Source organism: Lynx rufus, unplaced genomic scaffold (assembly GCF_022079265.1).
Source record: "Lynx rufus isolate CCGP_SWC_20201006 ecotype Redwood Valley unplaced genomic scaffold, mLynRuf1.p SCAF_4, whole genome shotgun sequence".
Classification (NCBI taxonomy): domain Eukaryota; kingdom Metazoa; phylum Chordata; class Mammalia; order Carnivora; family Felidae; genus Lynx; species Lynx rufus.
In genome coordinates this window covers 29,600,658-29,626,481 of record NW_025814856.1, presented here as the reverse complement: position 1 = coordinate 29,626,481, position 25,824 = coordinate 29,600,658, and the positions used below count along the sequence as shown (strand labels likewise).

Here is a 25,824-nt window from a genome sequence, read left to right as displayed (position 1 = left end):
AGGAGGTGATGATGTGAATCATGCAGATATCTTGAGGAAGCATTTTCTAGGCACAGGAAGGAGCAAGTGCAAAAGTCTCGAGGTGAGAACATACCTGGAGTGTTCCAGGAACAGCAAGAGATCAAGTGTGGCTCCTGGGAAGAACGTGCATGTCTGCACGAAGGAAAGAGGAGGAGGAGGAGGAGACAAGGGTAGACGTAGTGGTGGGTCAATTCGTGGAGCCTTGAAGGCCTTGTCAGAACCTAGACTTTTCCTTTGAGCAAAATGAGGAGCAACTGGCTGGTTTTGAGCAGAGGAGTGACATGACTCGACTCTCGCTAAACTGATTACTCTGGCTGCCATTGAGAATCGACTATAGGGAGTGAGGATGAGGCAGGGCAGATAAGGTGGGAGGCTATTAAAATAGCCCAGGTGAGAGATGAGCATGACTAGATCCAGAGTGAAAGCCCCGGAGGTGGAGGAAGGGGTCAGATTTTGGTATAATGTTCTGAAGGCGGAGCCATCAGAATTCCATTGGAAGTGGGTAGTGCGAGAAAATGAGGAGTCAGAAAGGATCCCAAGGTTGAGGGCTTGAACAGCTAGAGGGGGGAGCTCAGCTTTACTGAGATGGAGAAGAGTTTGGGAGAAAGACCAGGAGTTCACTGTTGCATATGATAAGCTTGGGGTGTCTAGTGTCTATCAGATATCCATGTGAAGAAGTCAAGGAAACCATTAGATGTCCAGGTCTGCAGTTCACAGGAGCAGTCCAGGGTGAAGATAGAAATGTAGGGACCATGAGCATATTCATGGTGTTAAGACTGGAAGGCATCATTGAGGAAGAGGAGAAGAGGTCCAAGGACTCAACGCCAGGATGCTACACCATTCACCAGTCAGGAGGAGGAAGAGAAGCCAGCAAACAAGACTGACAAGCAGCAGTCAGGGAGGAAGGAGGAAATTGGGAGACTTGGAACCAAGTGGAGAAAGCGTTTCAAAGAGAATAGAGTGTCAAGTGTGGCTGATATGTCGATGGATAGAATAAAATGTAGACTCTGAACTGATCTTTGGATTCAGTGATGTGGAAGTCATTGGTGACCTTGACAAGTTTCCATGGGGCAGCAGCCTTATTGGAGAAGCTTTAAAGCTGAATGGGAGGAGAAAGACTTTTGTTACTGATGGTGTGGTCCTCAGATCAACACCATCCATCCTCTGGGAGCTTGTTAGGAATACAGGATCTCAGGCTCCTGCCCCAGACCTACCAAATCAGAAGCTGCCTTCTAACAAGATGCCCACAGGATTCACATGTGGGCTACAATTTAAGAACCCACGGTCAGTATGGCTAACATTAACAACTCAGGAAACAACAGATGTTGGCAAGGATGCGGAGAAAGAGGATCTCTTTTGCATGGTTGGTGGGAATGCAAGCTGGTGCAGCCACTCTGGAAAACAGTATGGAGGTTCCTCAAAAAATTAAAAATAGAACTACCCTAATACCCAGCAATTGCACTACTAGATATTTACCCAAGGGATACAGGTATGCTGTTTCAAAGGGGCACATGCACCCCAGTGTTTATAGCAGCACTATCAACAATAGCCAAAGTATGGAAAGAGCCTAAATGTCCATCGACAGATGAATGGATAAAGAAGATGTGATATATATATAATGGAGTATTACTCGGCAATCAAAAAGAATGAAATCTTGCCATTTGCAACTACCTGGATGTAACTAGAGGATATTACGCTAACAAAATTAGTCAGTCAGAGAAAGACAAATAATCATATGACTTCACTCATATGAGGACTTTAAGATACAAAACAGATGAACACAAGGGAAGGGAAGCAAGAATAATATAAAAACAGGGAGGGGGGCAAAACATAAGAGACTCTTAAATATAGAGAACAAACAGAAGATTGCTGGAGGGGGTGTGTCGGGGAGGATGGGCTAAATGGGTAAGGGGCATCAAGGAATCTACTCCTGAAATCATTGTTGCACCATATGCTAACTAACTTGGATGTAAATTTAAAAGAAAAAAGAAAAAAAGAAAAAGAAAAAGAACCCAGGGTACAGATTCCTCTTATGTTGTGAAGAGAATAATTGGAGTAACCGAAGGGAGAGGTGGGGTCAAGAGATGGTTTTTTGGTGGTGGTGGTGGTGGTGGTGGTGGTGGTGGTGGGGTTTATTTGTTTCCAAAGATAAGAAAAATAATAGTATGTTTATAGGCAGATATCTACCCAACCAGTAGGCAGCCTGCTTGACACTTATGTCCCTAGGCAGACAAAGACAGAGACAAGAGCCAGTCTCAGAATGTCTCTTTAACATTGTGGCTTCACTCTGTGGCCAAGTGGGTATCAGACTTCCCATCTTAGAGTCCGATAAACCGCTCCTCCCTTCTCTGGCCTGAGGAAAAGCAGTAGAAATGGCCTTTCTCGGGCGCGGTTCTGCCCAGAACATGGTGGCTCAGCTTAGTAGTGTTTATTCCCTTTTATTCCAGGGTTAGAGGGTGGCCGAGCCTTCTTTAATGCAGTCAAAGAAGGAGACACCGTGATATTTGCAAGTGATGACGAACAAGATCGGATCTTGTGGGTCCAAGCCATGTATCGGGCCACTGGGCAGTCACATAAGCCAGTGCCCCCGACCCAAGTCCAGAAACTCAACGCTAAGGGAGGGAACGTGCCTCAGCTGGACGCCCCCATCTCCCAATTTTGTAAGTAAATATGCCATTTGTTAAAAATAGCTCTGTAGAGGAAAGTAAACTTTCCAAAGTTGAATTAGAAAATCTAGTTGCTTTAATGTTAAGGATTCATAAAATTATGTTTGCTGGGGGAAAAAAAAAGATTAATTCAGGGGGAAAAAGTTGGAACTAAAATGTTAGATGAAAGTAATTTTAAAGTGCAATACTTGACATTTCCCCCCAAGGACTAAACAGAGGAAAATATATTTTAGGTATATTTTTATCTCTTTGTTTTGGTGAGAGTTTGGAATTCACAGCCAGGCTTGTATTTGTTTGAGTCCTTCAAATATAGTAGGTTATGTACGTCCTTGACTCATTTCTTCCTATTAAAAGTAATTTTAAAATAGGGCTTGATTTGAAGTAAATTTAAAGCTGCAACTTAGAACCATTTAAAAATAAATGATGACATTATCACATGCAGTGGAAAAAACAAACAAAAAAAAAAAGGTACCTAAAATCCCATTCTGAGCAAATATACCAGGACCCAGCAATGAAGCTGTTTCTTTAAATGTTGCTGGTTCATTTTCCAGTTCCTTTTCCTCTTACCTCTGTATCCATTTTAACATCTTGCCCTTTTGCCATAACTTTTTTGCTACCTAGGAGATTTTTTTTTTTCCTCTCCCAACACTTCTTATACATGAGGCAAGGTGAAATCCAGCATGCACTTGGAGACGTTTATTAAAACAAAGGAAATGGAAATACTGGAAATACAAAGCACCAAATAAAGTAATTCATTTTAGTTACAAACATCAACTGTAAATAGAGAGTTGTGCCATACCCCAAATATCAAGTCATTCAGGGATCACTCAGGTACAAGTCATTTTCAGCAATCATCATGATGATTCCTTACTTTAGCACGGAACCTACTCAGTCTAGTTCACAGAGACAACCATCCAGGCCAGGAGACATACAAATGAGGAAGGCAGATGAGATCCCTGCTCTCAGGATACCTGCATCCCAGCACACAAATCAAAAAAATAAATAAGATAGTTGCAGACATTGAAAAATACAAAGAGAATATAATGCAGTGGTGACTGGGTAGAGAGAGATGATCTGAACTCAAGCCCAAATGATAGGAAGTCAGCTCAAAAATACCTTCCCAGCAGACAGGAAAGCAGGTGCAAAAGCCCACAGCAGAAACTTGGCCTTCAAGGCAGTGGTTCTACATAATCTCTCCCTGTCACTCTTAAGCAAAATATGCATATGATTCAAATGATTTTACAGCTACACAGCTAAAGAGAGGCGAATTTTCTTTCCTAATAGATTCCACTGCCATGTCCATTTCTGTGTTCTTGTAACACCGTTGCTTATGGCAAAAACAAACAACTCTTTTTGGATGAGAAACACTATCCATCAGGTGCTCCAAGGAATTCCTGTCCAGTACCAATGGTTTCTTAAAGAAAGATGTATTACCCGTGGAACATTATGGATAATCACACCATCACTATGGGTTTCCATACAGAAAACCCTTAAAGAAGGAGGACGAAGTTGAGGAAGGACATTGGGGTAAGGGACAGCCCTCCTGAACGTAACCACCACCATCTTCCCCACTCTCTTCTTGTTTTCTCTAACATTTGTGACACTTAAGTTTATCTGAGATCAATAAAGAGAGAAGGCAACATCTCTTTCTCTGGGTTTAGTCATGATTTGCGATCAAGCATACCCAATATTTATTTGCTTTGTTTTAAAGAAACACTCCGTTCTCTCTGCCCCTCCCCCGTTCATGCTCTGTCTCTCTCTGTCCCAAAAATAAATAAACATTCAAAAAAAAATTAAAAAAAAAAAAAAGAAACACTCCGTGATGGAATCCTTCCTTTCACCCTGCCTGAAACAACACATCCTATCATGTTCCTCTGAAATAGAATTATGTGCACATCAGGGGAGAAAATTTCTAATTGTAATCACCATCCAAATCAACCTCATAGAACGTGTATCTGAATTCAGTGGTATTTGGAAAATGTTGGTTTTATTTCCAAAGAATCTCAATTTCTTCTGAAGTCATTTCACCTACCTTTCAGTGTTTATGTTCTATCATCTGCCCAGATCAAGAAATCACTGCTTCATTTGTGATTAGCCTCATTTTTTCCTCACTAGGGTAGGAAAGAGGAAGGAATTCAGGAGTAAAATTAAATGGAAACCAGGTACTGATTGAAAAGAAAAAAAAAAGACCACCAGTGGAGGTCACCAATGCTGAAGAGGCAATGAGTGTCTCCTCATGGAAATATGCAGGGGTTCTTGATTAGATTTTCCTCTGTGGGTAAGATTCATTTAGCAAGAAAATTAGAGTGCTAGTCATTAGGCATCAGCAGGAAGATTTAATTGAGTGCACAGGAGCTTGATGTATGTCACCACCCTAGATGACATAGGGAACTTGTATTAAATGGAGAATTCAAAGCAAAATTCTAAGGGTTAGAATATGGGTAATATCATCCCTAGGTAAGCATGGGAGCTAATAGGTAATATCATCCCTAGAGAGCGTGGGAGGTAGACTGAGAGATATGTGAGAAGGTAATGTAATTCATGCCTCTGGAATTTGTCCGCACCTTGTGGCAGAACCACCTTCTCTAGTGTCTTCTTAATCACTGTTAGGAACAGGGGTTCTCCAAAGGGTGTGAGGCCCTACTACACCTCCAGGTTCTATAAGAACAAAGCAACCATATTCATCCATGCAGATTGTGCACTTCCTTAGTCACTTTGCACACAGACAAAAATGTGAATGGTGCCTGTTGAGTTGTGCGGTGCCCAATATGCACAACTGTATACCATGACCCTCTAATAAATGATAGTCCTTATCCGGAGCTTCAATCCAACAGTGTCGAACCCAATAATCTCATAGTTCCTTTACTACTAAAACAGACGCTCAGCACCCCTCCAGATTCTTTCTATCGCTAGGTTAGGCACTTAATAAAAACTGCATCCAGAGTACCAGGCTTCTTTTCCCATAAAATCCAGTCAGGATTTTAACCGACCCAGCCTTTTGCACCACACCTGATCATTTGCAGTGAGGGGTATATAACACCAATGCTAAAGATTAAAAAAAAAAAAAAAGGAATAAGGAACTTTACATTCTGTACTGCCACTGAGTAGTTATGCATAACAACCAAACACTGGCTGGGGGTTGGAGAATATATCATAATTTTTAGTGGAATCTGCCACAAAATGGGGATTATGTCACAATTACTTTACAGCTACACTTAGTTTGTTAATTTCAAACCATCACTATGAAACAGATCGGGCCTGATCTATGGGTAGCAGTCATACTCACATTGTCGATTCATACTTAGGGTTACCGCCTTACCCAGATTCGCCCACGACTTCCCTGGTTTTAGCTCTGAAAGTTCTGTGTCCCCAGAAATTCGTTGGTCCTGGGCAAACTGGGCCAGGTTGGTCACCTGGCACTACAAAGCAAGGTTCTAGAAAAATGAAAAACAATCACAGCATAGTACTAAGTAGCAAACTTTGATCCTTCCCTGATATTTGGCTCTCAGTCTAAATTGTCACGTCGTAAACATTCAGGCACCGGTTCTGGAACAAAATGAGTAAAACCAATCAAGTATTGCATTTTAAAAAGGTTTCCTTGACTTCCAAAAGGTAAGGGTCATTGTTAAATACCTAATTCTGTACACAGTTCATCAAATCCAATATCTGTTCAAAATATTTGCCATTCTTGCAAGTAAATAATTTTTAGGAACAACGTTCGAGCGAGTTAACTTTGTAATCACTTTATTAGTATTACTTGGCAAAGGGAAGCTATGGAAAAATGGGAGAGGTTTTTTTGGGTAGAGAAAAATAAACACTCCAGTCTTGTCATGTCGCTGTCTGCTCAAGGGTAACTTGAGAATAGAACATCTTACAGTTTGGGAAGCTTGGGAGTAATTATGAGTTTATTTGGGTCTTTCTAAATTCAGTTTGACAGACTTCTGGGTACAGTTTTTATTTTTTGCAATTTCAAAATGAAAAGACACGTCTAAGAAAGAGTGGAGTGGAGTATTTCCATGGAATTGTAAAAACCGAAGAAAAAAATAGATCCTGCTATTCATTCGTTTGTATGTGACTCTACAATGATCTGGGGAGGGTTCCACCAAACTTTAAAACTTTTTTGTTCTTTTGTGGTTTTTTTGGTGTGTGTTGTCGTTGATTTAATTTTTCCCCTTTCATTTTGGTTACAACGTGAAGAAATGAAGTCAGTGGCTAGCTGTCCAATGTTTTTGAATCAATATGTGCAATGTTCCAATTTTGAAGGCCAATATTGCTCACCTTGGAAACTACGTCCAAATCTGTTGTTGAGGGTTGCCACATTTTATTACACCAAGTGGCCTCTCATTGAGACACCTGATTCCTGTCCAGTCTGTGTTAGAGGAACAGTAACAATCGGTACCTCCGTTCTCATGTGGGGTGGAGGGAGGGGGGATTTTAAGCTTTGCTCTTTGGTCAATGATTACTTGATATATCACTTGAAATGAGTCTCATTTTAATGTCTGTTTCTCAACTAATAACTGTTAATCACATCATACATCCCCAAAGTTGGATGTTTTTGAGAACTGTTCTATTTTTGCTATCACCCTAACAGCCTTCAACAGTTAGTGGGGTCTTGGTAACTGTTGGTTTGGGAGGGAGGGTTGATTTTGGTTTTTGTTTTATTTTGTATCATTTACGTTTTCTTGTTCAATCTTTGCTCAAACCCAAGAACTTTAGCTGCTAGGTTAGAACTCCTGTCTGCTTTCCTGAGCCTTGTTGCTAGTCTTTATGTTATTCTGGTTTGTTCCTTCTTACCCTGCTAACTTCTAGCTGGACTGAAGGGTAAGTGTTCCCCTATAGCTAGCACAGCTCAGATAATCAGACTAGATTATCTGACACCTGCAATGTGCTTCCTCCCTATCCTCTTAAATCTCCCTCATGTCTAGACTTTGTAGTAAAACTTTTCATGTTATTTTCCTGACCTTAGGTTTGAAATGTAAGCTTCCATACCGAAACTAGGATGCATGTGATGTGTGCATAATTGCCTCCTCTCCTTGGCTTTCATATTGGCATCAAATGATCCTCTGAGTAAAGCCAACCATTAACATCTCCTGATTTTTTTCATTCCAAGAATATTAATTAGCATCACAACAAAATGGCAAATAATGCCTTTGCTTCATGGAATTTACAGCTACCTGACTGCTTAATGCCTGAAAACAGATCATTTTGCACTCTGATAATGTGGTGTTTCTCCTCTCCCATTCCAAAGATTAGAACGGTCAGCGGTACCTGTGGGGCGGTAGCCGTGGATACCGTAACAAATAGAAAGGTGGGGTAGGAGACCCAAAAAGGTTAGCTGAACAAGATTTCAAGAAAGTGCAGAATACAATTGATAAAGTAAATGCATTATTTGAACACTAAAGAGGTCGTTGTACTTGACTTGAGGGTGTGATCCAAGTAAGACCCACAAGAGGATTCATTTTGAAAGGAGAGCTCTAATACATGGGACTGCCACACACAAAAACAGGAAATTAAGGACGTGATTGAGTCCATATAGTTGATTCACAAAAGCTTCTGAATCACAAACCCCCCCCCCCCCCCCCCCCCCCGCCCCAGAGGGTTTGGACCTCTGGTCTCGAATGTCTCTCCGCCAGCCACCCCACCCCCAAGAACAAGGATAGCAATAACTGTTTTGACATCATTTGTATTTGTATTAATTTCTCTTAATATACACCTGTAAGAGAAAAAAGAAACTTTAAAACTTACAAAAACCTTTCTCTTCGCTGAGTTACTGATGAAAGAGAATCTACAAGTCTTTTATTCATAGAAGGCAAAGCTGTCCACCCAATGTGTTGAGGGAAGACTTGACCTTAGAAGGAAATAGATAAATCAGTCAAGAGAGCAGGCAAATATGTACTTGAGTATTCTGAATGCTGATTTAGAAACCGTAGGTCATATCATTTCTCCTGCCCATTTAATAACAGTACTTTCTTCTAATTCTTTCTGTTTCTTTAATTTGCTTTCTTTACCCCTCTCTTTCTTTTTTTCTTTTGTTTTGCATAAATGTACCCCTGGCTAGCAGACAGATTTTTTTTTTTCACCACTCCAAGCAGATACTTAATTTAACTTTACTTTACTTTACTTTGAATGTCTGATGAGGCATTTTAAAAGCTTACCGTAGAATGTGAATATAGCGGGAATTTAGGATTTTGCTCTACTTTTTTTTTTAAAGAATGAAAGAAAGGATGGATGAATAGATGATTGAATGAATTCTGTTCTGAGCGAATTTACATATATTTGCACAACAACGCATTGCTATCCTAGTAGATTTCCAAATAGTCGTTTGCCTTTATTCCTTTCTATAGTTTTATCACTGAGAGTTTTGCTGTATCTTCTTATATTGTCAACTTGCAGTTGCTACGTTGCAGGAATGCAATATTAAAGAATTAACTCAATGCCAAATTAATTCGCATGACCCCAAACCACACTGTAAATCACTTTCCTTCTCATTGCAAAAGTAAATGACTTTTTAAAAAAGAATAGACTCCCTCAATTAGGTCAAAAATTTTCCCAAAACCATGATAGTATCTACATAGTGCATGTTAAATGAAGGTTCATTTCTTTGTTAAGTGTTTCAGGCACATTTAAAATGTATTATTCATTAATCAGCTGAGCACACTCATGTCATACAGTGATTTACAGTAAGATACATTATTAATTAGCCAACCACAGAAAGTTTATTTTTGCTCATGTCACAGGGAACATAAAGACGTCATCAAGCACTCTGTAAATTCACTGAAAATGTAATAACTACGGCAGGGGAAATTACAGATCACTTATTTATTCATTTTGAGATCATGGACAAAATCTCTACTATGCTTTTTACTCAAAGCAACTGTCTTATAAAGAATTATAAAAATTAACTTGAAATAAACATCACATGTTTATCCCCTTAAGTATACTGCCATAGTAGTTTTAAAGTCAAGATTTTTGCAAAGTGCAATGTGGGCCTTCATAGCTCCTGAGAAGCCATGCTCTCTTGGCCAGGCAAGTTAGCTTGACTGAGTCAAGGGGACCATGAAGGAATTAAGTTGTTTCTCAAGGGCAGCAGGCATGGGAAGACCAATCTTTTGCTTGCTATGCAGAGCTCAGTCAGGGCACAACATCCCCTCGTTACTTGATCATGCCAAGAAAAACTCTTCTAGAAAAATCTGTAAACAGCCAGCTGCCATCAATCATTGTCATTTCTCTATTTCATGTCTTCTGATGAGGTTGACTACTGTCATTGTTCGTTATTGTCCAAACCATACATTCACTCTTGTACTGTCAAGCAGATATGACAAGCACACATTTTCCATATAAGAAAGATACAAAGTCACCTTTTAATTTGCAGTTGGGGTTCACAATGACTTTAGAGTCACATTAGCTATTCTCTTGCCTCTAGCATCCATCAGGAGTAACAACAGCTATAACTGTGCTCGAAATTTCAGCGATAAAGTAGCTACCTTTAGCTTATTATAAAAGGAATTCATTAGAGAAAGGAGCCTCTCTCAGACAATTTATTAACAATACAATAATTATTTTCAACGGCAGACTTTTTTTTTCTCCTAGCGCATGAAATGTTCCAAAATGTAATATTACAAAATAAAAAGAGAGATGACCTTTTGTCTTCATTCCCTTGGCTGTTAGAATAATAGGAAAATCTCAATAAAATGAAGGTTTGAAAGCTGCATTAGTCCAAGAAAATTACCTTTATTCGGTAGACATTATTGCAAACTTATCTAAAAAATGGTATGTCTGAAACAAGATCACATACATATGCTTGTTATTAAGCCAAGAGATCATGAAAAATATATGTTTTCCATTGTAAGGAAGAAAAAGGAAACAGATATCAAACATGAAATAAACCCAGGCATCATGATCAAAGAACAACATCGCCAGTAGGGTCACCAATTAGTGACGTCACTTGGATTTTAATGAAGTAGATTAAATGAGAGTATAAAATCCACATAATCATATCACTTTAGGAACCAGAATTTTCCCAACATTCCTTAAATGCCAAACCAAATTGTTTCTGAGCAAACTTGGGGTAAAGTTTTGATTAGTTTCCACTTGAAAGTGTACTTGCCTTCCAGAAGTCTTTGTGTCCATCAGCCTGCTTTTGTGTCATGGATGCCATTAATAGTGCTTGAAGTTTCTTAATGTAGCTCAGGTATATCAACTTTATTCGCCGAAGATTAGTCTGAAGTCATCTCTAGGCCCATGCTATACAGGACTTCAAAATCTTTATGCAGTTAAACCCCAGAAGGAACACAAGTAGCATTGTTTGGAAGATGTGTTGAATTATGCCCTACCTGCAGAGCCTATAAAATTACACGGCCAGTTTTTAGGACGTTTGGAGCCCTTGCAGACCAAGGAAAACTTAGGAACCGTTCAACCAGGTCTGGAAAAGGCAAAGGTTGAAGTCCGTTCTTAAAATGCAGCCAATCCTTGATTTCTTAAAAAACAAAAAACAAAAAACCCACGTATTAATGAAAAAGAACGTTGGCATGTATCTCCCAAAGCACGAGATAATCCAAACATCATTGGAGATTTCAGCCGCCACTTTAGCCTCCTGATTCTGTTTTGCTTACCCTACGTTTGAATTCATTTTCATTCTCCTGACACAAGGCAAACATTGGCAAAGGAAGCGATCCCAAGGTGTCCTGAATTCAGGAAGTAACTTTCTCATATTTTGCTCCGGGCTGTTTTCCCCTTGCTAACGGCAGCATTGGAGTTTTCTTTTTGCTTTAATCAACCAGTTCCAATTGTTTGTACAGGGGAAAATGGAGTTGCAAGGAGCATCTATTTTGTAATGTTCAGCACTGTAGGAGAACAGACTGGGGCAGTGCAAGAATGACTATATGGTGTTGCTTGGGAAGCACCCACAAGTTCTTTGAAACAGAATTTGGAACAGCTGGACCACTGCAGTGTTTTATTTTAAAATAGACAACATATGTAATGCATATGGTCCTAGACATGTATGGAGACACAGGCAGACAATCTGAATGGTATCCAAAGACACCTGCACCTAGAATTCTGTTTCCTTCTATAAGATTTTTTTTCCCCCGAACAGCACATGTTCCCACTTTTGGATTTGCAAGATGCCATCTGAATCCCCATGTGTGTGACTCCTTAATAAAGTCAATGGGAAGTTTCCTGGGATGGAAGTGTCAGAATAAGTCAGTTAATAAACACCTCCTCAGGACCTGCCTCCTCTGAGAGCTGGCGGGGGAAAGAACAGATCAGAAACTTGCCCTCAAGGAACATATTATCTAGCAAGGGATTCAACTTGTATGTGGGTGTTCTGACCACAGGAAAATTGGAACGTAAACCAGCAAAAACACAGAGATAGGACGTGCGAATTCGTTGTGCAGGGGCACAGGAGAAGTACAATGCAGAGAGACTGGGAAGGCTCCCAGCTTCCTAGAAGCAATATGGTTTAAGAAACAACCTGTAACTAACATTAGCCATAAATACAGAGACATCCTTGGCTCGCTGAAAACTTTGATCAAGCTGGCTTCAGGAGCACTAAGAAATTTGCCCACTCATAGCTAAGATTTATTGAGCACTTACTGTGTGCCAGCTGCCCAGGTACTTCTCAGCAGAACCTCTCAGCAACCTTCCCCCCATAGACTCAAACACTATTCTCCGTTTACATACAAGGAGGACACTCAGAAACACTAATCAGTCTGCGTCACTGTCACATCCCTAGTAGTGGCAGGTCTAGCCTCAAATTCAGTCTTTATGACCCCTTAAGCCCACCCACTTAATCACCTGTTACACTAGCTCAAATAAACTGTTTACACTGAATTTAGTATATCACCATTTCGTTAAATCAAGAAATAGAAAATATTTGTTGAAGGAGTGACTTGATTTATTTTGATGAAATAAATTCATTATTTTAACACCTATGTCTCGAGTGCCTGCTGTGCACCAGGTACTGAGAGATGCTTGTTCTAGGTGCTGGGAATATAGCAGAGAACAAAAGTACCCAATCCCTGCTGGGACAGAGCTGAAAAATCAAACCCCTTCCCCTGACACCTTAAAATAGTGTTCCTGCTCCCCTCCCCACCCCACTCCTCTTTTTCTGAAGAAAATAAGCTCAGCGAGACTCTCAAAGATTTCATGGTAGACAGTCCCCCTTTCAAGCGCTGTTGAGTGGTTGGAACCAACAACTCAAGAGGCTAAATCTGGGTAAATGATGATTTTGAGTAAGCAAAATCCAGAGGCTGTTCGTTTTTCCTGCTGGAAACTCCCATTGTGTTAGGCTCTATCTTATACATGTAGACGGTGTGCAAAGAGCTTAGGTGACCTCAGCAAGGGCAGTGAAAATCCGGCTCATTTTACGCCCAAGGAAACTGAGTCTCAGAGATCAACAAGCTGGGATCCCTCAGCTCTTTAAAAATAGAGCTCGAACTAGAGTCCAGACCTCCTAAAGGAGTCCCAGGCTCATCTCCATGTGGGCAGAGAGAGAGAGAGAGAGAGAGAGGGAGGAAAGAAAGGAAGAAGGGAAAAGGGATTTTTATGTTGACAGAGTGGCTTTCTGAGAAGGAAAACAGGCTGATTTTAAGCATATTTTTCTGTGAGCCTCCTTTAAAACATAAGTGAAGGCAAAATTGGTCTTTAGATGTCCTCTAAGCCAGGACTTAGCCCGGTGAAGCCGTATTGTGATGTATCGGGGAGGCGGGGAGTAGGATCCGGATCCAGGTCTCCATGGAGGAGCCAAGTTGCCTTTTCAGATGCATTTCCTGAGTGGGCAGGCGGCAAGGTGAAATAGTTCATCGCAAAGTTTTCAAGAGGTTCGACAAATAAAGAAGAAGAGACTTGAGACCTGTGTCCTACATTTCACAGCTACGGAAGAGCCCCCTTCTCTCCGAGCTAAATGACCGGTTCCGCCATCCTAATGGAAGAGCAGTAAAATAGCCGAGCCAAACTGGCAAAGTAAGGCCCCGGGCCGATTTGTCAGCTTGCAGCCTCTTCTGAGAAATCCGAGAGCAAGAAGCTGGTGCTAGCCAAAATGCCTCATCTCTCTGTTAAAATTGGGAGGCACGAGATGGGTGAGGCTTTTTATAAGGATGAGCAATTAGTGGGCTCCGCTGTTATTTTTCCTCGACTAAAGTGACCTGGGACTGACCCGAAGGGGGTGGTAGGGCATCATCTGTCCTGAGGGATGGAAAGGTGGCACCTGGATTACAGGTTTGCCCTCCTGCAGGGGTGGGGGGGGGCGGAGATTTAAAGTTGGAGCAGGTTTAAGACGCTTGCCTCGGGCCAGAGGAATCTCACACAGACATAGTCTAGAAGCAGCTAGCTTTTTCCCCAGCATCAACTTCGGGCCACCTGTCTTAGTAGCCATCCTGAGTCAAAAGGAGAAATACAGCTTGGAGCCCAAACAACCAACAAAAGAATCCTCATAGATAAAGCACCCGACTTCACACTGAAAGCACTTTCTTGAAGACAAATCCGAGGCAATTAACACAGCAAAGAGAATTCTTTCAGATGCTCTAATATAATTCTTACGCGGGTGATATTCCTTCCAAAAGCTTGTGTTTTATCATCTTAATGGAGCAACTCGGCTATTAAAATACACTTTCTTCAACTTGCCTTCTGGAAGCCATTGCTTCTGTGTGTCTAGGGCATAAGCAACACATCCCGTTCAAACACTGACCACTTGCTGCTTCTATGAAAAATGACTAGAGATTTTGAAAATCTAACAGGAAGAGGGCAAGCATCTGACATACCGTGGATTTAGGTCTGAATGATACACCAAATCTATAATGCGATGAGAAATATTCAGCTTAAAGCCAGCCTGCTACCAAAATTCAAGTTTTCAGTCATACCCCAAGCATAGAAGGGGGGGGCGGGAAGCTGCCTGCGATAAAGGGCCATGTATGAAAATCTATCCAAACACCCTCTCAATCAGAAATTGATTTTCCTCCTGTCCAGACAGCATTGCTGGTCCCAGGCAGGTCCCCCCTCTTCCTTCCGGTAGAATATTGCATACCAGGGGATGAATAAACTCTTGCTTAATTTGATATACGATGCTTCTTCTTTGCAGTGAGCATAGCAGGAGAGTGAGTGAACATGAGGTGGAGTGAGCTGATTCCTTTAATGTGTAGGCTCTTCATTCCTACCTCTCCGGGATTTACTTGTTCTCACTTGAGTTGAATTCTGAGTTATTTTGCCGATTGAGTATAGAGTATTTTAGTTACACATATTGAGATTAATTAGTTAGCCCTTAGGAGGTTTTGCTTGCAGCCTTCACCCTGTAAGAAAAAGTGTGAATACATTGAGACTATTAATTCACAATAAATGGCAGATCATAGCCCTTGCTGAGTAAATCTGTTTGTCTCTTTCATAAGCTTTGCTAATTGTAAGCACACTATAAGGCAATGACCTTGGCTATCACAAACTAAATTCCCACTTAACTTATTCTCCAGGTTTCAATGAAAATCTTTTGTTATTATTATTTTCTTTTAGTTTTGGAGGGCGGGGACCCAAATCTTTTGTGAAACCAAATTGGCAATGGGGATTTGGAAGGGGAGGATACAAATATTGTCACTTGGCTGAAAATCAGCATAACCCTTTTCCAGATAATCCCAATAATTGTAGAGAAATTGCTCTAGATATAACCACTGGAATGGCAGAATCTATTAAAAACCTAAAAAAGCTAACTAGGCTTTTATAAGCAAAGATCCGATCTGCTTTCAGTGTTTGGTGAATTGCAGGCGAAGTTACGGTCGTGTGCTTAGTTTTTAAAGAACAACATAAATGCACTGGAGTTGTGATCATTTGATAAACATTGATGCCAATATATTTTTGCCTAAATGCAATAAACTCACCAGTAAGTGATGCAAGTTGACAATGGGAGGTAAAAAGAATATCTTGCGGATGTTGGTGGGAGGGAAAGGGGAAACAGCTAGCATTCATAATGCCTAGTGAATTCCTGTGTATTTGAAATGTCAAAGAAAATGTGATGTGTTTCTCTAAATTGTGTCTCTCTCTACATGTATAAATGAACAGACGCAGATAGAGCTCAAAAACATGGCATGGATGAATTTATCTCTTCCAACCCCTGTAACTTTGACCACGCTTCCCTCTTTGAGATGGTGCAACGCCTTACTTTGGATCACAGACTTAATGATTCCTATTCTTGCCTGGCAAGTATATTCTTTGGTCTACAGCAGTTTAAACACGATTAACATTTTTTTTTTAAATGCGGTATTTCTCTACCTTTATATCAAAAGCTCTTTTCTCTGTTACAGAGCCCCTTTAACAATGGTAAATGTGTTCTTGATTTCCTGGGTTGAGATAGTTTTACTTACCAAAGAAGACAGAGCGGGAGGCAGTTATCAGTAGAGACAGATCCAATTCCCCAGACTCCCCATCTAAGCTTCCCCCTTTTCAGCTGCTACATGAGAAATATTCCCAAGAGGGTAATCGAGTTTGGCACCTGCTTGTGGAGAACTTGTAAAAATTGCCTCGGTTTCTTAAGACTTTAAGATTCCCCCTCCCTCCCCTTCTCAGATGATAAGACCCTGTGCTTTGGTCTCAGAAATGGATGTGTTCTTTTTGTTTATTTTTCAAAAATTAAAATGATTTGTAAATAAATGTCACTTCGCTTTTCAGAAGCTAAACTGGTTTGGATTTGTTTGTTTGGACGGCTTCTTGTTAGTCATAGTATTTGAAGCGTTTTTCACCCTTTGGGGGAATTTTTTATGGTGCTTTAGACATTTGGAAGTCCAGCTCTCCAGCAAGAGCATCAACATTTCTTGAAATCCTGCTCTGAGCCTAGATTTAAATCATTTAAATTCAAGGGACAACTATTATGTCTTTTTAAAAATTCTGTCTTTATTGGATTCCTGAAGATATATTTTGGGCTTTATACTAATCAAATTCAGAAGCCTAAAAAAGACCCGGTTTATTTCCTTCTATAAACCATAAATTGTTACTTCATTTCTTAAAGGTAAATGATATGAATCCCACTTTATAGATGGGAAAGGTAAGGGGACATAACGAAATGACTTTACAAAGAGGAAAAGCCTCATCCCTGACTCTGCACACTAAGGTTAATGTGTCTGTATATTATAATACTATATAATTTACTAACGTTAACATATTATTGACGATAATATAAATATGATGAAATGTGTTTCTTTCCTATGACACGCTATTTCTTCAATCTATTCTTACTACTTTTTATTTTAAATTCTGGTTTTTTTCCTATAACCAGGAGCCAAACTATTAAAAATAGTAGATAAAATAGTCTTAAAAACAGAAACGGGATTATATGGAATAATTTATTAATCTGCGTCTCATAAAAGATTCATTGATGATCTCGGGTTTAGAATCACTTCATCAGAAGAATCTGAACTTTGCCAAATTGGAAAGGAACACATCACTTTGACTTAAAAAAAAAAAAAAAAAAAAAAAAAAAAAAAAAAAAAAGCTTACCTTGCATTGCAAGGCAATTTTTCCCAAATGTGTTTCCTATGATTATGTGATTATTCACATAATTATAAATTGCATTCATGAAAGTTGTAAGAATATGCCGCTGAGCTGAAGTCATTCCCTTTTATGTATAATTCCTATTCTCTTGAGGAATTTTTTAAAGTGTTTTATTTTCAAGACTTTTTTCACATCATCATTTTTTAAAACAATTTTCTTTTTCACCAAGAGATTTGTCACTAAGAAGAGTTAGTAAATGCTCTAAAAAATTAAGCCAGAAGTGAAATTTTGAAACTTGCTTCGCATTAATCACATATAGGCTTAAAAATATGCTCCAAAATCCACAATTAATTATGAATAGCATAAAATCGTTTCCCTCTGCATTTGTATACCTGTATCTATTAATCATTATCCCCAAATTTCAGAACATAACAGCAATTAAAAGGACCTTATCTCCTGCCTCTATATATTTCATTTTCTCATTATTACAATCTTTTTTTTTTTCAGTTAGTTTTGGAGACCGACCAGCAGGGATACATAAATTTTTCTGTGTCTTCGACTGAGTTCCTAATTGATATTTCTTCAACTCTTTTCAAAGCAGCTATTTTGGCATCTACAAAAGACTTGGTGTCATCTGAGTCGTAGAAAATATATTTTAATCTTTCACAGCAGTGTTGTTTCTAAGATTTAGCATTTGGGGTAGCAGATGGAGTGGCAAAGAAGTTGCCTATAGGGGCAGCCCACTGCCTCGACTACTCTCCCGCCCTCTGCAGTAACTTATAATTTGAAATAGGAAAGATGCCGTCTTTCGTTGGATGCATTGCTAAGCTGCGTGTTGTCAATCGAAGATTCCCCAGATCACTGATACAAGATCAGAGTATTGCAGAGGCCTCCCTCTCTGCACTTCTGTGGCCTACACCCGCCCCCTGTCACTGTCTCTTGCCTCTTCTCTCCCAAGGCGGAGAGCAATATTCGAAAGACTTAGAGAGGACCCGCAAAGTAAAATTAGATTTATATTTCAAAGAATTCTAAATTCCTGGCTTACAACATACCACCTAAGCTGGTTCACAGGTTTCTCCCCACTAACGAAAAGTTCGCTTTAAGCCACTTTGCTTTTGCGAAAGACCTCCATTAGTATTTGTTTTCAATAACCAAAAGGAATTCAAAGAGGATTTTTCGCTTGTACAAAATGATTATTGCTTCTCCACTATACACCATTTTGGCTTATGAAAGGTTTCATGGGAACGTTCCTTTTTCAGACAGTGAGGGAAACCTGTGGGTTTTTTAAATTTTTATTTATTTATTTTTATTTTTATTTTTGCTTCGGAAAAGTACCAAAACCAAAAGAAGTGATTTGCTTTCAGGCTTGGCTGACGGGTGACCTTGAGTGGATAGTCTCTCAGCCTTCCTGAGCATCTATTTTTTTAAGGGCATCATGGAGGCAGCAATTTCTATGCCATCATGCTTCCCAACTGCTCTGAATCAGAGATTCCATCCAGATTCTCTTTTATAGCAGCGTTTCATCTGGTCATACAGCAAGCAAATAATGAGAAAACAAATAATTGCCAGGGGAAAAAAAATAAAGCAAAATGCTAAGCCAGGGCCCAAGAAGCACCTTGGAGTTTAATTGTATCCTGTCTGGTTCACAACTTGAAAACTTAGTCGCGATGCTCTCTTTGCAAAGTTTGGTCAGTATCTTCATTATAAAATTTTAAAAAGATTTCCTTTCAGAGGGAAAGAATGTATGAAGTCCTAAAATGTATGTCGACCAATCCTAAAATCTTTAGTGCTTCAGAGTAGGAAAAGCAGAAGACATGAAATAAGCCAGGGCTACTTCTGTTTTATATTGTTTGTGAGTCCCTGAACAGCCCTGATTTGTTTCCTCATCTGTGAGATGGAGATACACCTGCCCTGTCTACCTCACAGGATTGCTGTGGGGCTCCAGCAAAAGTTCTTTGTCAAGTATAAAGCACAGTACCAATATAAGACGTCATGTTACTGTTTTCTCGTATCAGTAACCAAGCTCTCACCCTGTCTCCACCCCAACATTCTTAGAAGGTGTAAGGTTCAGTGTTAGAGCAGCGAGTGCGATTGTGTTTCTGGAATCATGCTGTCTGCTAATCCGGACTCCACCACTTACTAGTTCTGGGATGCTAGGGAAATTCCATGTCTTCCCTTGAGTTTCCCACCCATCCAACAGGGAAAACAGGGCCTACCCCATAGTGCTGTCCCAAGGGTCAAAGGAGCCAGCACACACACAAGGCGGTTAGCACAGTGGCTGGGACTTTAGAAGAAATCAGCAAGTGTTGGCTCTCGAAATTTTTAAACCCCCTTTTCTAGTTACTTCCAACTGTAGCAGCTCTCCAAAAAGCAAAACAAAACAAAACAAAACACAAAACAGCAACACAAAAAAACCTGTATTTAAAAGAAAGTCTCTCCTTTATTCCCCAAACAGGGCTGGTTCAGTCCTGGCCAGGTGTTTGTCCTAGACGAGTATTGCGCCCGAAACGGAGTCCGAGGGTGTCACCGACATCTCTGCTACCTCAGAGACTTGCTTGAACGGGCAGAAAATGGCGCCATGATTGACCCCACTCTCCTTCACTACAGCTTTGCCTTCTGTGCGTCCCATGTCCATGGGAACAGGTAAGCACTTGTCCAGAGGTATTCCTCAAAAAAAAAAAAAAAAAAGATCTTTTTTTAAGGCACTGGCAATGGTGTATGACTTGTCCTGCTTTTAGAATTGTCTCTAACTCTGTATCCCTTCCTGTTCCTTCTGTAGTACACACACACACACACACACACACACACACACACACACACAAGAACACACGGGTCTTAGTTTCCTCTCTGTTCAAGAAACTTAAAAGAAATGGCAAACAGGACTTCTAAAGTGGTCTCTGAAGGTAGAACAATCTAGGTTCAAATCGTGGCTCCTCCGTTTACTAGCAGACATGCTGGATGGCAACTGAACCCTCCATGCCTCAGTTGTCTCATCTGTAAAACAGGGATGATAGTGTCCTCATGGGGTGTTTAAGAGGATGCATGTGGGCTCAGCACAATGCCTGGAACGTGGCAAGAGCCTCATAAATGTTTACCTTTCTTGTTGCTATCATTCGTTCCATAAATATTTAGTGATTATTTACTGAGTGCCAGGCACTCTGGTATACGTTCAGCGTACATGGTGAGCAAAACAAGGCCCCGAACAAGGGCAGGGTTACAGGGAGAGCCAGGCTCTGAAAAAAAGGAGTAATATTCCTTACTAGCATTTGATAAAGGAAGACAGCTCAGACGGCGTGTGAGGACGGCAGGGAGGGTGTCCCTGAGGAAGAGATATTGGGCTGAGAACTGAAGCACATGTAGAAGTTGAGTGCTTCCAGGCAAAAGGAACAGCGTGTACAAATGCCCCGCAGACGGAGAAAGCCAAGCACACTTCAAGAGCTGAAAGCAGCTAGGTGAAGCTGGAAGCTAGATACTCATAACACTTACAGTTTAACCATAGAGCTGGGAGGAACTTTAGAGATCACAGTGTAACCCACCCCCTCATTTTATAGGTTTTCTAGACAAGACCAGAACATCAGTTCTCCTAACTCCACACTAAGTACTCTCTTTCTTTAGACGTTGCCCAGCTCCTGGAGGAAAAGATCCATGTTCTGAATAATGCAAAGCGGCAAATAATTTAAGAACATTACCATTTGGCTCTGAAGACATGGAATAAATTTCCACATTGCCACAGCCAGTTTACTATCCCAATGTATGTAGCCTCACGTTGCTATAAAGACAAGCCTGCGTTCCCTCGAGCACCACCTCAACCGGTAGCCAGGAAAGGCACATCCAGGAAAAACTAGGTGGCTTCCGAACCCCGAAAAAGTTGGTGCTGCATTTATTTTAAATCAGACCGTCAGTTATCTTCATCTTCGCCAGCTAGAGGACTCTGAAATATCTGTGGGATTTGTTGTGTGCTTTTCCTCTCTCTAGTGCTGGGAGGTTTGATGAGACACAACCTCAACATTTAGAACTAGGTAACAATAGCCTTGTAGGTTTGAATATTTAACAGGCAACGAGGTTTTCATCACCTCCCATTGTTATAAGGTTTGCTAGCCCCACACATGACCTTTTATTTACATAAAAAATATTTATGAAAACTCTGATACCTGGGGAGTATCTGTGCATAACTCTGCTTTTTATAAATATGTACACTTTGATGACTGTCTGTTACAGCCTCTTGGACTGAGTTCTTTAAAGAGAGAGAGAGAGAAGTTGCATTATATTCTCTGGGTTGTCACACTGTATTCTACATATGTTACTGAATAAGAAAGTGTTATAAAATAATGAAGTGTTTTTGTAAACTCCCTGGTAAACATCATCATGAATTATGATACACATTGTCTGGATTTCATATTGTAAGACTGCCACTTGATTCACAGTTAGGTTTATACATCTTGTCATGGAAACAGTTTTGGATTTCTTATTTTCTTTTCAGTTCCGATTTTCCTTATGCAAGTTTGCATCTTTTTTTTTTTTGCTTATTATTTTAGTTTGAATGCATTTGCTCTGGCTGTTTGATGCATCCTTCTTTTTCTTTCTTCTGTTTGTGCATGTATGTGTGCTCTTGATTCTCCTGTGGCTGGCCACACTCTGTGCATGCCCCATGCGACCACCCCCTCTCCAAAGTCAACAAATGCATGCATATCTTAGTGGGCTGCTACCAAATACAGACCCTGAAGGGAGCAAAACTCCCTCCCCATCTGAACCAGAGGCCAAAAAAGATACCAAAAAGGAATCCAAAAAAAGAAAAGATTGCAAAACCCAGGCAAATCCAGGGCCCAAAAGGTAAGAAGTTAACGTGTCTATTGGCTTGTGTTTTGCAATGTCTATGCCGTTCCCCCTGTCCACGCCATGACTTCCACCTTAGCAGACAACAAGCTTTGTGTATATCTGAAGTCTCTGTTCCTTTAAGGTTCTTCAAAGGTATACTTTAAAAGAAAATCGTAGGCATGGGCAGAATACCATGTATTAGGACCGAATTTGAGTCAGGTGTTTAGTGACTCTTAGAACATTTTCATATTGAAAAAACTGAGCAATGTGTAAACAGAATCGTGAATCAGATTGCTTCTTTAGTGGCATCTAGTTAAGGACCTGGTACCTTACCAAGTCATTCATAATAAGCAACCCATGCTTTGTAATTTTGAAATTATGTGTAAGGAGCAAATAGAATGGGTTGTCATAAGACGGGTCTATACATTTATAGTAGCTACATCATTTTTAGCAAACCCTTCTCAGTTCCACATTGATCTTATGAAACAAAGCTATCTTTAGATAATGACTTATAATAACACAAAGCAAAACCTATCACCAAACGAATGGCTCTTAGTAGAATCACTAATAGAATGAGGTCACCTTGAAGCCACTTGCAAGTTCTAAAATTGTATTTATCCTCTTCTGTTTTCTCTGTCCTTTAGGGCTGCTCTCATTGTGAATTGATAAAAATGGCAAATTGGTGGCTTTTTCCCCCTTTAAGCTAGACTTGCAGTTATTTCCAGTGTTATCCTTATGTCCTTCCTCACCTTCCCTATCCTCACCACAAATTAATATTGTCCTTTTAAAGTTTTGTTGTTGTGGTTTTGAAACTGATATTCTGACCTGGCATTACCAAGAGACACAAAGTTCATAAGCAGGTATGTTTTACGCTTTCAGGATGAATTTGTTCACTGGAATAATTCTAAGTCCTGAAATATATACAGTTCACCTGTAGGCAGACTAAATGAAAATACCAGCTTCAGTTCCTAGAGAATGTGGCAGGCTGTCAATCAACATGTATCGGTCTGGTAGGGAAGGTCAAAGAAAGCCCCGATTCCATGTGGACACCTGCTTTTCAAAGTTGCAGCATGTAAGGATGGAGGTGAAGTGAAGTTTCTGTTTGTGTTGCCCTAACGAGAGTCAGATTGCAAAGCAATGGTAGCTTGCAGCCAGTGAGAAAGCACACAGAGAATGCTGCGTAGGTACCCTAAGAAGCCTCTCTGGGTGCTGTCCAAGGTGCTGAGTGATCGGCATTGAAACCGAAAGCAAACCGCCACGCTTGATTGAGACTGCCCTGTGCCATGAAAAACTATCCAAAAGGATCTTGAATGGTACTTTGATGAGCTTATGTGTGTTCCAGGGTCTATGTGTATATTGCAGGTTTTGATGCAGATGAAATCATAGTATCAAATACCAGTCATGTAGCATTCTGCAGTTTATCCTTTTATACATTCCGTCTCATTCGCTGTAACATCTTCAGGTTATTTTTTACATCCATTTTGTGGAGGATGAAACTGAATGTCTACAAATTTAAGTGGCACACTCAGATATTCTTGAGTCCAAAGCTCTTCCTCTTTGCACTACATCAGCATCGTGTGGAGGTTCTAAAGATCTGAGTTTGGAGTCTGTTCTGCATAAATCCAGAATTATCGTATCTTAATTCTGTGCCTCAGTTTTCTCATCTGCAAAATGAGCATGTAGTATCATAGCACCAGTAATATCCTGTCAAACTCTAAAATTATCTTCTATAGATTATAATAACAAATTAAATAAGCCACTGTCATATTCCATAAGTAAAGTTTAATTAAATTAAGGATAATTGCTGCCATTTAGTAAGTGCTTGCTCTATGCCAGGGACTGTGTGAAGTGCTGTTTAGATTTATTATCTCATCTTATCCTTATTACATCCCAGGGAAATATTATTATTTGTTTCATCTGGCAGATGAGTAGCAGATGAGGAGTTTGAGGCTCAGATAAGTTCAGTCACTTACTCTATTGCAAATAAGTGTGTGATCCCAGTTCAAAACACATAGTCTGACTTTGGAGCTTGCATTTGTGTCTGGTGTAAGATGCCAAATTCAGCCATTTGAGAGGAGTTTCAACATTTCCGGGCTGGATACTATCACAGTCATCTGAATTAACTAAAGAGTTTTCTAATTTTGTCCTAAAGATGTCCAAAATCAATATGGCTTACCTGGTAATTTTGGCCTTGTGAAGGAAGCCAGAGTGTATCTGGAGTTTTAGACCACGTAAGAGCAGAGTCTCCCCTGAGCATTAATGAACAACCTTTTGGTGTGGGGAAACCATTTTCCCAACTTTTTTTTTTTTTTTAACCAGGATGAACACTATTTGCATGTGAAGGTTATCTATTCTTTGGCCCAGATTAAGAAGGCAATCATGACTCATGGAAACAAATTGCCCTTTAATTGAATTTAACTGAACAATAGAAGCCATTCCTGTTGTCATTTCACAAGCAGCTTTAGATTAGGTAAAATATAGCTTTTTACATAATCATTAACTTTTTACCTATTAATAACTCAGCATACCCAGAGGTGGAGGGAGAGCCCTTTCCTGCGGCAGTTGGAAATCATTAATGGCCACTCATCTGCTGATGACTCAGGTTCTCCCACCTTCTCTGGAAACCTGAGCCACATCTTTGTGAAAAACTATGCCTATGTGAATCTGCAACATCGAATCAAAAGTAGACACATCTGGTCAATCAGGAAGATCACTGCTACTTATAATTCCAGGCACTGGAAGATATGGAACCATCCACATGTTTGGCATCTTTTAGAATAGTGGTTCTTGACTTGATCCTTTATCCCAGGGGACATTTGACAATGTCTGGAGACATTTTAATTGTCACCTAGGGAAGGGGTGGTACTATTGTCACCAGTGACTAGAGGCCAGGGGTGTTTCTAAATATCTGACAATGCACAGGACAGCCCTCTGTAAACAAAGTCCAAAAAACCAAACTCCCAGATGATGGGCATAAATTTCTCCTTTTTACTTGGGTCTTTTGTTTCTTTTACACGAACTTGTCCTGTGTCTAAAGGCATAAGAGTTGCCACCACTGATTTTCACCTTGTGCCGTAGTTCTCACCCTGTAGTGTGCATATAAATCACACAGGGAGCTTGTTAACATGGAGAATACTAGATCCCATCCTGACATAATTTGATTCAGCAAGTCTTAGATGGAGTCAAGCTTCTGTACTTTTAATCATTTCCTCCCCAGGTAATTCTAAGGCATTTGTTCTTCAGATCTCACTTAGTTAAGGCCTTGGTTGTCAAACTTGGCTATACCCTGAAATCACTTGGAGAGCCTAAAAAAGGCCGATGCCATAGCCCCACCCACAGAGGCTCTGATTTAATTAATCTGGGATGTGGCCAAAGTATCATGTTTTTAAAATCTCCCCTAGTGATTCTAATATGTAGCAACGTTTAAGAACTGCTGATTGAGGGAACATTACTTTGGGCCGGCTCTTTAAAAAAAACAACCCATTTTCTCAAAGAGAGAGGGAAAGAAAAAGAAAATGTGAGTATGTTCAGCTGGTTGCACTTGGCGATCATAAAACCCACAGATGTAAATCTCTATATCTTCTAATTTTTAAATCAGCTCCTAAGGTTGCAGTACTTAATTTTCACCATAATATTTTTAGTATTCTTTCTAGATGACATTTAGATTAACATCACTTTGGTCACTGTCCCGCAGTGACAAGGCAATCAAACAGCTCCGATGATTGCAAGTTGCGTCAATGTTCCTTGGATCCCTTTATTATTGGGATTGGAAATTTTTCTCATTTACATTATTATTTAACATTTCTTGAATGCCAGTGCTGCTCTTCACATATGGCCTGTGTAGAAAGTACATTGT

General features: G+C 40.1%; 1 protein-coding gene across 13 annotated transcripts in view; it reads left to right on the top strand.

The window, feature by feature from the left end:
* Positions 1–25,824, top strand: part of CADPS (calcium dependent secretion activator) — a 477,681-nt gene that overhangs the window by 319,964 nt on the left and 131,893 nt on the right. For 12 of the 13 annotated variants that reach the window (XM_047095935.1, XM_047095936.1, XM_047095938.1 and 9 more), the window contains 3 exons: positions 2,469–2,681; positions 15,729–15,865; positions 19,609–19,796. In XM_047095935.1, coding sequence (XP_046951891.1) covers positions 2,469–2,681; positions 15,729–15,865; positions 19,609–19,796 — 538 coding nt within the window. The remainder of the gene's footprint in view (positions 1–2,468; positions 2,682–15,728; positions 15,866–19,608; positions 19,797–25,824) is intronic. The other variant, XM_047095933.1, reaches the window with a different exon arrangement.